The sequence below is a fragment of the Marmota flaviventris genome, chromosome 14 (genome assembly GCF_047511675.1).
Source record: "Marmota flaviventris isolate mMarFla1 chromosome 14, mMarFla1.hap1, whole genome shotgun sequence".
NCBI lineage: Eukaryota > Metazoa > Chordata > Mammalia > Rodentia > Sciuridae > Marmota > Marmota flaviventris.
The window spans coordinates 84,753,072-84,766,555 of record NC_092511.1 but is presented as its reverse complement, the minus strand read 5'-3'; the positions used below and the strand labels follow the sequence as shown (position 1 = coordinate 84,766,555).

Here is a 13,484-nt window from a genome sequence, read left to right as displayed (position 1 = left end):
GGGCCACCGCAGCAGGCCAGAACTTCACGTCTTAGAATGTCATTGTGCTGAGTGCTTTGATTCTCACTTTGCTCTCTGGCTACCCATGCAGCTCATCCTGAGAGAACCAGGTAAAAGTAGACCAAGGCTAGACCAAAGGCTTAGAAACCACAGAAATCAACCTCGCCCTCCCCCAGAGGCAGCCACAGCCCTGGGCACTGATGACTTACTGAGAGTGTGTAAAATTTTCTCTGTGTCACACTGAATGGGCACCCACCTCTCACTCCCCTGACTCCCATGCAATGTCTGAGCCCTCTGAGGACAGAAACGGCCCAACTTGAGTTCCTAGTGCTCAGCATGGTTCAGGAGTTCAGTGAGAGCTCAAGAATGGCGCAGGAGAACAGGATGGGTCCAGCAAGGAAGGCTGGGAGGGGACCTCCCTTCTTCCACGTGCTCCCGAGGGCCAGGAACTCTGGGCACAGGGCTGTGGGCTGGAAGTGCCTCCTGTGGGCATCCTTCCCAGGTAGACCTCTTTTCTTTCCCTTCCTGCTCTCTCTGCGGTCTCTTCTCCTGCTGCCCTTGTAGACTTTGGCAGTTAACGAGTATACAGCTCCCTGGTTGAGTCTTTTCACAACTGAAATTAAACCACAGGCCTTAGAAACCCTCCTTCGCGTTTTCTCAGCCACCCTTGCCGTCTTTGACAGTCACCACAAGGTGATTCAGCAGTTTCTGTTTCTGTTCTCAGTTCTCTGGGCCTGTGCCTGTGGCTCACGGGGTGGGCTGGGGCTGGGTAGGAGGCTCTGGGACAGGAGGTTGAGTTCTGGTGGTGGCTGTGGTGTTACTAGAAGGCAGATGACTTCTTTGCTCTCTGCTTTTGGGGAATCGTTCTTCATAGCCACCTTTAATTTGCACCTCACTTTGTGATGGAGACTTTTCCCACTGTTTGGTGCTGGTTTGGACCCAGGGCCTCTGCACAGCATGTGCTCCACCACTGAGCTACACTCCCAGCCCTGGAACATCCTCGATTCTTGCTGTTGTCAATAAGAAGAGATTGATGTGGGAGTTATCATGGGCTGATTTGGAGGAATCACCTGAAGCAAAATTGCAAAAGGTACCAGGCAAAAGGGGCAGATTATTAGAGCAAGGTCGTGCCGGGAATCAGGTTGATCTGGGAGTTTTTCTTAATGTTTCACTTCAGAACTTTAGAACACCTTGATGTCTGGAATCACAGGTGGCCAAGGGCTAGGCACCAAGGGTGTTCCTTGTCACGAGAGCATTTAAAGTTGGTGCCTGAAGGTTTGTTTTCCACTAGTCCAAAATTGATTTTTTTTTGCTTAGATTTTTAGAAACCAAATGAACATGGTTTTTAAGGGTTTCTAGTTTGTTTGTTTTTTTTAATTTTAATGCACAAAGTTCTTTTTGTTGTTGCTGTTGTGTCTTCTAAAATGGACTTTTTTTAGTTTTTAATTTATGGAAAAGTTGCGAAGATAGTTCTGGGAGTTTCCATGTACCTCTCTCCTTTCGTTAACATCTTACATAAGCCCCAGACCATTCATCAGAAGTAAGAGTGCAGAACTGATCCGATACTACTAATCAACCTCCAGACTTTATGGGTTTCCCTCTTCCTGTCCAGCATCCCACTCAGAACATCAGCTGTGCTGTTGTCACCTCCTCTTTGGTCCTCTGGTTTGTGACAGCTCGTCACTCTTGTCATGCTCTTCATGACTTGATTCTTCTGAAGGTCAAGTATTTTCTTGGCTGTCCCTCATTTGGGTTGTTTTTGTTTTCCTTATGTCTAAGACTGGCATTGTGAGTTTGGGAAGAAGACCAAGAGGGGAAGTGTCCTCTGGTCCCCCATGGTCTATCACCTACCTGGCTGGTCAGCTGTGAGGTTAACCTGGGTCACTGGGCTATGGTGGTGCTTGTCAGGTTTCTCCATTGTAAAGTTACAACCCCCTTCAGGAGGCTCTTAGTCTATTTTATGTTGCTATTAATGCTGTGGACTGGGATATTTATACAGAAAATAAATCTATTTCTCATGTTTGGAGGTTGGGAGGTCCAGGATGGAGGGGCTGCATCTGTTGGTGGGGACTCTATGGAGTCCCAGAACATTGACGGGAGAGACAGAGTAGCTGTGCTGCTGTGGTTTGGATATGGCCCGAGTGTCTCCTGGGTCCATGTGTTGGAGGCCAGGTCCCCAGGTTGGTGATATTGGGAGCCGCTGTAGAACACTGAAGATGTGCGGCCTAGTGGGAAGTTCTTAGGTCACTTGCTGCCCTCACAATGGGGTTAAGAAGGTCCTCATGCAACCTCTTGGTAGTTCTCCAGAGAGGTTTGTTGTAAGGCCTGAGTCTGGCCCCACCCAGCCAGTACATCTCATTCCAGATGTGATTGCTTGCTGCCACCCCTGCAGTCTGCCACGAGATGACCCATGGAGGGGAAAGCAGGAGGTGGGTAGGTGTCAGAGTCTATGCTATGCTGGCTGGAATTTGAGCCCCCAAAACTGTGAGCAAAATAAACTTTTTTTCTTCATAAATAGGTAGCCTCAGGTGTTTCATTATAGTGACAAAAAACTGACTAATATACTTGCTAGCTTGGAAGTATATTATATTTACAAAGTCCCTAATGCAATCATGAGAGTCCCTCTCTTTTAACCTCATCTAATCCTAATTACCTCCAAATGCCATTAACATATAACTTTGGGGATTAAGTTTATAGCACATGAATTCTGGGGACACATGCAAACCATAGCAGGAAGCAGGTCACTAAGTATGACAAGAGGACGGGTGGGGGAAGTCACCCTCCCTCAACTGGCTCTGTGTCCTTTGATGTGCCACGTTTGGTCGTTAGTTGAACATTCCTCACTTTCTGAAACTGTTAGGTACTCCAGACCTAGCTTGCGTTGTCCTGTCCCTGCCAAAGAATCGGAGCCCCTGGTTCCTTTTAGTTGGAAATTGCATTTAGAAACCAAGATCTGGATGCAGAGGCGTCTCTTACATAACAAAATAACGGCCCTACCGTAATTCCCCTTCTGGTCATCTACTTTTCCCCAGTGCTTTATATTAAAACATTTTAAACATACCGTTAAACTGCAAGACTGACATTCAACATCCACATATCCGACTAAGGTTCTGCCACCAACATGCTACTCTACTGGACCTGTCACACATGTACACTTCCTCCTAGACAATTCAGCATGTGTATCTTTTATGAGACTTCAATATGCGTTCAGGTCTTTTTATTTGTTGAGAAATTTCATATAATGAAATGACAAAAATCTCATTCTCAGATTTTTGACAAGTGCAGATGTATGGAATCTAAATCCATATGAAAATATGCCCACTACCATGACCTAGAAAGTTCCCTCATGCCCTTCCCAGTGCATCCCCGCCTCCAGCCCCCTGGGGCACCCACCCTGGTGTGTTTTTATTCTACCACAATAGGTTAGTTTTGTCTGTTTTGAGTTTTGCAGTAACTGGAATCACACACAGTTAGTTCACTTGATGTGTTTTTTGTGACATATTAATTCAATTGGACCCTAAACAGCAATGAAAATGAATGCAGTACAGATGTTAGAGATGACTCTCATTGGTCATGTGTTGTGAAAGAAGCCATCCACAAAATAACACAGAGTGGATAATCCCATTCTTTAATATTCGAAAGAAGTAAAAAAATAATTTATGGAGTTGCAAACCAAGGACAGTGGTCAGTACTGGGGAAAACCATAGAGGCTGCGGGATCTAAGAGGACGTTCTGGGCTGGTTGGTGCTGGAAAAGCCCTTCCTTGGCATGGTTGGGGGTCACAGTGGGTCTGCTTTTTGGTAATTCCCTGGGCTGGAGCTTTATAACGCATGCCTTCATTCTTGGTGAATCATATTTTATTAAAGAAGTTTTAAAAATAAGATAGTAGCTCCTGCCCATCAGTTTTGTATGTGTGCATGACAGTGAAGCGTGCATTATTTATCTATTGCCATATAACAGATTACTTCAGGATTTAGGAGCCCAAGAAGCAACACATACTGCCTAACACAGTGTGTGGGTCAGGAATTCCAGCATCTGGGTAGCTCTGGCACAGGTTGCATTTAGGACTGGAGGATCCTCTGGTAACATGGCTGTTGGCTGGAGTCCTCGGTTCCTCCCCATGGGCCTTCTTCACGAGCCTGCTTGAGTGTCCTCACATCATGGCAACTGGCTTCTTCTAGTAAGTGACTCAAGAAAGCTCTGAATAACGTTTTCTAGTTTAATATAGGGTACCCGTGTGTCTGAGCACATTGTTTTATTGCTAAATCTGTTTGGTGAATAGACTGCAGTTTATTGATGATCTATCTTGTTCTCCTGCTGGTGGACACCTGAGCGGTTTCCAGTTTTTTAAAGTATGTTTTTTAAAAAATACATTTTATTTATTTTTTATTTATTTTTATGTGGTGCTGAGGATTGAACCCAGGGCCTTGCACGTGCGAGGCGAGCACTCTACTGCTGAGCCCAACCCCAGCCCCCCGGAACTTTTTAAAATAAAGTGGATATAAGCATTCTTCTATAAGAATTTTTATAACCCTCTCTTAGGTAAATACCTAGGATTGTAATTGTTGGATCACAGAGTAGTGTTATGAAACCTGTTGGGTCTCTTTCCAAAGTGGTTGCGCCATTTTACATTTTCTTGACAAGGTATGAGAGTTCGCAGTGTTCCACATCCGTGCCAAAATTTGATGTTGTCACTTTTTAAAAATAAATTTTGCCATTCAGGGTGGGTGTGTGCTGGTACTTCATGGTGGCTTTAACTTGCATTTCCATGATGCCTGGTTGTGTTCAGTACTTTCTTATGTGCTTGGTGGCCATTTGTATACTTTTTTTTTGTGAAGCATCTCTTCAATCTTTTGAGGCACCCTCCCCCACCCCACCCTGTGTATGTGTGTAGTTCTGTGGAATTTTATCCCCTGTGTAGTTTTGCATAATCATCATGATCAGGGTCAATGACACCATGGAGAATCTTCCTTGTGCTTCTCCTGCAGAGTTAGACCCCTCCACAGTCACCCCCTGGCAGCCACTGATAAGTTCTACATTACTATAATTTTGTCATTGTGAGAATGTTATAAAGTTGCAATCATATAGTATGTAATTTTTTTGTGTGGTAGGATTTTTTACACTCAGCATGATGGCCTTGAGGGTCATCCACGTGTCACTAGTTCATTTCTTTGTGCTGCATTGTCTGAGGTACCACAGTGTGTGGGTTCATTCTGGCTTACAGGATATCTGGATTGTTTTCAGTTCTGGGATGACTGCAAATAAAGCTGCTGTAAATATTTATGTTTAGGTTTCTTTTCTTTCCTTTTTTGTTGGAAATAAAATGTTTCATTTCTCTTGAGTGAGGGCATTGGCTTGTATGAAAAGTGTAAGTTGAACTTCATGGGAAACTGTCAAATTTTTCTGAGTGTCTGTGTCATATTACGTTCCCATCATCAGCAAATGAGAGATCCAGTTGCTTGCATCCTCATTAACCCTTGGTGTGGCATTTTTCTCTTGGCCACTTTAAGTGGCATGTATGATTGGACTCCTTTTTAACATGGTGCCGTGTGGCATGGCCCTGGTTCAGGGAGTCAGGTCACCTCGTGTCTTTTATGCTAGATGCCCATTGCCCACACCTCTCTGAGGGAAGGCAAAACTGGTACTTTGGCTTCAGTGCTTGCTGGTGTCTTGCTTTAGTGCAGAGACCCTCAAACTTGTTCTTAGTAATGAGATTGTTTTTGTCAAGAAGAATCCTGAACAAAACAGCAGTGGCTAAGTCAGTGGTGGTGGATCTGCTGTGGGTAGCCTTGGGCCCTCCTGTGCATCACCATGTCCCCATAGTTGTGCCCAAGATGTCCCCTGGCATGGAAGCCTAGACACCTGATCCTGGAACTAATATCATTAATCCTGGGACTTCACAAGTTGTCACTTAATTCTGTGGGTCCTCTGTAAACTGAGGCACGGGGATGGTATTTGCCATATTTCCATCTTCTACATATCTTCTCTCAAGGAAAGAGAAATTATAGATATGAAATACCCAAATTATTAAGTATTATTTGTATGTCATTGTTATACAAATAGTATCTAAAATAATCACCCAAGGTTGCTGGGTGTGGAGGTTCATATTTAAAGACAGAAATCAAATAATCAAATATACATGTTGCTTAGTCATTCAGAGCTCTTGGGAGTTTTGCTGAAACTCTTATTTTTTTCCACTGCAGAGATTGATATCCCTTTTCTTGGAAAGTTTTAGAACTTTAGATATTTAGAAATTTAGAAATGTTCACGTTTTCAGGAAGAGTTTCTGAGAGACTTTTTCATATTTAATTTCTTGGTCCTGGTGTCTGTTCAAATGAAGAACAATCCCCCTCTAGTGGTTGATTTTAACTGTACAATTTTAAACACATTTCAAGCTCATTTTTTTTGAATAGGTATTATTTTAACAGGGTTCAAAGTTAGAAGTGTAAAAAGGTAGACTACTTTTCCTTATCTGCCCGATTTCCTCATCTCCATTCCATGTACACAAAAAGCAAACACCATTATTCATTCCTGGTGTGTCTCTAAAGAAAAATTTAAAACATACATGTAAGTAAATATATATATATATATACACACACACACACACACACACACACAAAGTGTTTTTTTTGAAATATAGTGTACCAGTTAAAAAATTATATATTTAATTGTTTTTACCTTTGTTTTCATTTAAAAACACTCGTCTTGGGAATTTTCTCATATTGGTATGTAAAGAGATTTTTTTCTTTTTACTTATCATTACAAGGATTTTTTACATTTTATTCATTCACTACTATATTAATGGACTTTTAAGCATTCACGTGTTGTGCTATTGCCAATAATTATTTATGTCCAAATAACATTATGCTCATCCCTAGGACAGCATTTGGGAGTTGGGGTGGAAAGGATAAATCTGTAATTAAAGCGCCTCAGTGTCTCTGTTGAGAAACTTATTTAACACACAGAACTTGGCTGTGAGTGGTGGAGAGATGTTTAGCAATAATGAAGTTTTCTTGAGATCTGTTTCTCTTACAGTTTTAAAATATTTTCTTTGAATTTAAAAATAATACTAAATATAGTTTTTAATACTTTTCAATATGATTTTTTGATCCCTTGGTCAGTGTGTGTATCTGCACATTAATGGTCAGACCCTATGTCTTACTTTTCTGCATGGATTAACAGAATTATTACTAGGATTTGACCCGTATGAAAAGTTTGGTTTTATTATGAGCAAGAAGCTTAACAATGTGAGAATAAATGTGAATTTGGTGTTTTAAAACAGGTGAATAACACCATGCCACATTAGAGCTACTGACTGGGAAATACAGAGGACGTAGCTAAGGATTTATATTTCAGAATCTTGCCTATGACACAGTTCCTAGAGGCTCTTCTCTCTAGTCCTCACAGGCTGGCATTTCTCTTGATTCTCATTCCTCTTGTTGCTTACAGAATGCACAGGTAACAAGGAGTGCAGATTGCATATGTGAAAAGGCTCCAGCTTCTGTTATTCTACAGCTCGGTACAGTTGTAATTCTACAGCTTACACAAGCTCCTTACATGTGTGAGGCCACTTTGGGTGGTAAGTTCCTGGAGGAGGAATTGCTGAGTCAAAGGCAGGTTCTTCTGTAACTTGGATGACAGTAGTGTCTAGTTGCCACACATACAGGGATGGTGCCGCTCTATACTCTCACCCCTCTCCCTCCCTCCCCAGGTTGGCACAAGAGGGCACTCCCTCCTCACATCCTGGTGACATGGTGTGTTAGCAGATTGTCTGCATTTTGTTCATGTGACAAGTGAAAATTAACAGCTCGGTACAGTTGTAAATTGTGCTTCTCTTATTGCATAAAAGAGCAGGGATATATATATATATACACACACATACAGTTTGGGTTTTCTATTTTGTGGCTCATCTGTTCAAATCATTTGTTCACTTAGTGGTCTGTTTTTAATGAATCATAGAAAGTCTTTGATTAGAAAAATGGGCCCCTTTGCGATGACATCAGTATCTTTTTTTTTTTTTTCTCAGTTTGTCATTTGTCTTGACTGTTCTTCTGGTATGTTTGTCATTCGTAAAATTTCTGTTATTAGTCAAACTTAACCATCTTTTCTTTGTGGCTTACAAACATTGTGCCACATTTAGAAAGGACTTTTGGATTAAGTTATAAAGTAATTCTTCATGTTGTATTTTAACACTTAGTGGTTTAAGTGTAAGTCATTGATCTATTTGGAATTTATTCTGACATTTGATGTGAAATAGGAATCTGACTTTCTTTTTTTTTCCAGTTGGCTACCCAAATGGAACATCTCAATAATGTTTTGTTTGTCCATGATTTGATTTACCAGATTTATGTTGCACATAGTAAGTTTCATATATTTTTACTTCTGTTTCTCAACGTTTGAATCATATTCCATTGGACTATCTGCCTATTTCTTCACCATTTGAATTTCTGAGAACTTACCACATGTCTAATTATCTGATAGAAATCATAGCTCCTTGGTTTTGGAGTTTTCTTGATTATTTTTGTTTCTTTTTTATACGTGATTTTAAATTCCTTATTGACATCTTAATTTGGATCATCTTCAATGTATAGGGTGACTTAGGAAGAATTTATTTCTTTATGATATTGTTTTTAAAAAAAGTGGTGCACATTCCTATTTGTTTGAGTTTTCTCTTGTGTCCTTCAGCATAATTTGAAAGTTTTCTTTATGTAAGTTCTGTAAGTTTTAATTTTATTCTTAGGTATGTATTCTTTTGTTTTGTTACTTTGGAAAGTGGGGTCTTTTCTTTCCTGTATTTTTCTAACTGCTTGCTTAGATATCTAAATGAATGTTGTTGGTTTCTCTGGTTGATTGTGTATCCTGCCAGCCCTTCTTGTCTGTAGTGGGTTTTAGTTGGTTGTTTAGGGGGATTCTGGGTATACAAGCATATTATTTCGGTTAGCCAAGATGCAAAATTTAGAGGCTTAAAACAACTGCTGTTTGTTTTTTTCTTATATCAGTTACGCATGTGTGGGTGACTGGGAGGATCTGCTGGTTTTTACTGGGCTCACTCACGCGTGGCAGTCAACTGCAGGTCGCGTGGGCAGCTCCGTTGACCTTGCTGGACTCTTTCTCATGGTTAGGGCTGCCTAATGATAGGCAGGCTGGTCTAGATCACCTTGACTGGGACAAGTCAGCTCTTCTCATGTGTTTTGTACTTATGACCCCAGCCCTTTTCCCCTAGGCTAGCCTGGACATGTTCTTAGATCATCTTAAGCATATTTTCCTGAGTATTGAGCAGGAGCTAGAGAGGAATAGAAAAACACAAGCACTTTTCCAAGCTTTTGCTTCTTTCAAGTCTACCCATATTTTAGTCACCCAAGAAAGTTACAAGTCCAAGTGCAGATTCAAGGGCTGGGGACACAGACTGTGCCTCTTCTATAAGAACTACAGTGTCCAAGGGCAGGAATCAAGGGAAAGCACTGGGGACGAGGGAAACAGAGGGTAGAGAACAGGCACAGCACAAGCAATTTTTAGGGTGAAACAATTTCTGGTTTTGTGGTTCTCATAGTTTCCATTAGAAGAATCTGATAGAAGAGCAGCAGATTGGAACAAGATTCTTTATTCTTATGCTTGAGCATAAGGCAGGCAGCCCATGGGGGACAGAAATCCCAGGCTTCCTCAAACAGAGGACAAAGGTGGGCAGGATGTGGCCTCCTGACGTCATCACATGTACAGGTGGGTTGTTGGTGCATCTGCGCTCTTCTTCTTCTTGCTGCAGGTGTCTCGTTACCATCTTAAGTCTCCACCTGGGGGTGTGATCAGTACTGTGCCAATACAGTAAAGGTGACTGCAGGCTACTACAGTGACTCCTGTTTGTGTGTGTTTGCTCACACCACCTGGAACCTGACTCTTATCTTCTAGGAGAGTCCCTAGTGTCTATTTCAGAAGGCACATACACTATTGTCCTGTATCAGTGGATTTAAAGTTTAACGACTTTGTTTTCCATGGTTCTGGCCTCTTGGGATCTCTGCTGACCACATGGTCTTTGCAGGCTGAGCTGGCATCCCAACCTATCACCTCCAGGTATGTTATCTTAATTTCATGGCTTTGAAGACTGGTTCATTTTATTATTATTATTATTATTATCATTATTATTATTATTATTAACTCCTGATTTTCTGGTTAACCCCATAAGACCAAGGCTGTCTCATTTTCTCCTGAGAGGTTTCACTCCTTTAACCTCAAGGTTCCTGTTTTTCAGGGGGGGTTCCCAACCCTTTCAAAATAACTCTCATGATATCATAATTGGGGATGCAGGTCAATAGAAATGTTTCCAAACCTCTAGAATGCATAAGAATAAACTCTAATATAAATCCTGAATTTGGGTTGACAATGATGTGTCGATGTGCATTCCTCCTCGTAACAAATGTGCCACTCTGGTGCAGGAGAGTGGTAATGGGGGAGGTTATGTATATGTGGGAGTAGGGAATATGTGGGAATATGTCTTTTCTGCTCACCTTTGTTGTGACTAAAAGATAGTCTATTTTTAAAAACATCACGAGAATTCTTTTTTCCTTTAAATATTTACTTTTTATTTGTAATTGAACACAATATCTCTATTTTATTTATTTATGTGGTGCTGAGGATCGAACCCAGGGCCTCTCATGTGCAAGGTGAACGCTCTACTGCTGAGCCACAACCCCTGCCCCATGAGAATTCTTATCTACTATATTTGCCTTTGTTCTTACCCATTCTTGTATTTTTTCCTTTCTGAAGGTCCCAGCCTTCTTCTGTTACATTTCCTTTTTGTTTAGAGAACTATCTTTCATCATTTTTAAGGGTAAGTTTTGCTAGAAAAATTGCTAGTGAAATGATTTTCATTGGTCTGAGAATGTCTTTATTATGCTTTGCCATTCCTGAAAGATATTCTTGCTGGATAAACCAGTGCTCTTGGCAGTTTTTTTGCTCCAAGTACTAGAAAAGGGTCATGCCACTTCCTTTAGTTTTCCAATGAGAAATCCATTTCAGTTGGTATTTCCTGCAGATAATGCATCATTTCTCTTTAGCTGCCTTCAAGATCTATTTGTTGTCTTAGTTTTCATAATTTGTTTGTGTTGTGTCTTGGCATGGGTTTCTTGCAAATGTATGCAATTAATTGTTTATCCAGTTTCCAGAATCTGTAGGTTCATAATATTTTCTTCTGAACTTGGAAGTATTTTTTATAAATATATTTTCAGTTTTGATGGACCTTTATTTTACTTGTTTATTTATACGCAGTGCTGAGAATAGAACCCAATATCTCACACACGCTAGGCAAGTGCTCTACCACTAAGCCACAACCCCAGCCCTACTTGGAAGTGTTTTTGCATTATATTTTATAATACTTTTCCAGTCCTACCCTCACTTCTCTCTCCTCTCTCTCTCTCTCTCTCTCTCTCTCTTTGTAGTTGTAGATGCCATGTTTTATTTGTTTATTTTTATTTGGTGCTAAGGATCGAAACCAGTGCCTCACACATGCTAGGCAAGAGCTCTGCACTGAGCTACAGCCCCAGCAGCACTTTTTTTCTCTTTTTGAAATCTTGAAAATACAGATAGATATTGGCTCTGTTGTTTCTGAGAAATATTTGTCTTATTTTTTAGTCCATATTCTCTTTGTTGCTCAAATAAGATAAATTCTACTGATCTGCATCTTAGGCTCTTCAGACTGCTATAACAAAATGTTTTAGAATGGGAAGCTTGTAAAAGACATAAATTTCTTTCTCATAGTTCTGGAGGCTAGAAATCCAAGATCAAGGTGCTGGCAGACCTCGTACCTGCTGAGGTCTATCCCTCACAGTCCCTTCTCAGTAAGTGCTTACATGACAGCTCTCTGGGGCTTCCTTCCAAAGTGCATGTGGGCCATTCAGGGAGGCTGTACCCACATGATCTAATCACTCCCCCAAAGCCCTACCTTCTAATATCATCACCTTAGTGATTAGGATTCAACAAATGAATTTGGAGAGAACACAAATATTAACACCAGAACAACCTATTATCAAGTTCAATAATTTATTCTCTATTACCTACACCCCACTATTAAGTTCATCAGTGAAATTTTTAATTTGGGTTACCATACTTTTGGGTTCTACAATTTCCATTTTTAAATAACTTGTGTTTTTTTCCAGAGACATAGGGGTGTTTTTTTTTTTTTTTTTTTTTTTTTTTTTTTTTTTTTTTTAGGGAAGCAGGGGCACACTCAAGGGAGAATGTGGGCTATCTTAGGAGTGAAGCTTCTGGGGTAAAACAGGGAACACATATTTATGGGAGAATGTGGACATGTGGACTAAGGGATAGACAGCCATATATATATTTTTTTGATGTGATTTTTTTTCCTATTTGTTTCAAGAGATTTTGTGATTGCTTACTGAATCATTGTTAAGATGGTTGTCTGAGAATCTTGGTCAGAATATTCGAATGTCTAATTATTCTCAGTATGAGCATAACACAATTAGTGACAGAGCCAGGACTCACACTGGAGTGAGGTTCTTCCAGGCTTGGAGTCTGCTTTGGATGGAAACATTTTAGATGGCAGAGATGGGACATCTCCTCCCTGGTGAATTTAGGTTCACTGAAAAGTAGACATCCAGGTGTGCAAGAGACTTATGGGGGAAAACACTTGTGGGGGGTGAAGGGGAGGGACTGGATGGGTGGGGCGAGGCTCCAGGTCACAGGCAGCAGAGTGGTGACTGTGAAGGGAGTGACAGGGACCAGGTGGAGCTGGGACAGCCTCAGTACAGCACAGCCCAAGCCTTTACCACCGTTATGACGAGGTCTCCCTGGACCAGCGGGGGTCCTGAGAAGGGCTTGCCTGCTGGGCAGAGGTGGATGACTGAGAGCATCGCCCCATGGTCATCTGGGAGCAGCAGGCAAGAGGAGCCTCAGGGGTACTCTGGAGTTAGTTCCAAGGTGTGGCGGTCGAGGAGGGTCTTTCCAAGTCTGCCCTGAGCAACTTTCCTCATGGCAACCACAGCAGGTCACCCACATCCCCATCTCCACAAACGCTGCTCTTGGGCCATCACAGACCTATCACGTGTCTGAAATCTTTACAGGCCTGCAGAGGGGAGGAGCTGCAGACTTATTTTGAGATGGTCATGTCAGAAAATGCTCCCTTTTCCCTTTCCAGTTGATGCCATTTGCTGACTCTACAGTCTGCATCACACACACAGTGTACACAGCGACAAACAGGGGATACTGCAGGCTCTGCTCAGCCATGCCATGTCCTAACCCCCGTGGTTTCTGTTCTGCATAGGTATGGTTTGAGTCTGGATGAGATGAGAGCTCTGACAGTTCAGAGAGTGAAGTTTATCCTGGGTCATCCACTGTTGAAACGTGCATTTCAGGAACAGGTGAGTGTCCTTGTTACTTTTATGTGGTGGTGTGGCGTGCGCGCCTCTGTGTGTGTGTGTGTGTGTGTGTGAAAGAGAAAGATTTCATTTGGTTTGCTTTTGCGATGTATGCAAGCC

The 13,484-nt window shown here is 41.6% G+C and overlaps 1 protein-coding gene across 5 annotated transcripts in view; it reads left to right on the top strand.

The window, feature by feature from the left end:
• The window catches only part of Acoxl (acyl-CoA oxidase like), a 326,857-nt gene that overhangs the window by 16,520 nt on the left and 296,853 nt on the right, over positions 1-13,484 (top strand). For 3 of the 5 annotated variants that reach the window (XM_071601826.1, XM_071601823.1, XM_071601825.1), the window contains exon 2: positions 13,271-13,367. In XM_071601826.1, the coding sequence (XP_071457927.1) occupies positions 13,271-13,367 (97 nt within the window). Of the gene's footprint in view, positions 1-763; positions 1,091-9,760; positions 10,066-13,270; positions 13,368-13,484 lie in introns of those variants that run through there. The other 2 variants (XM_027952095.3, XM_027952093.3) reach the window with 2 other exon arrangements.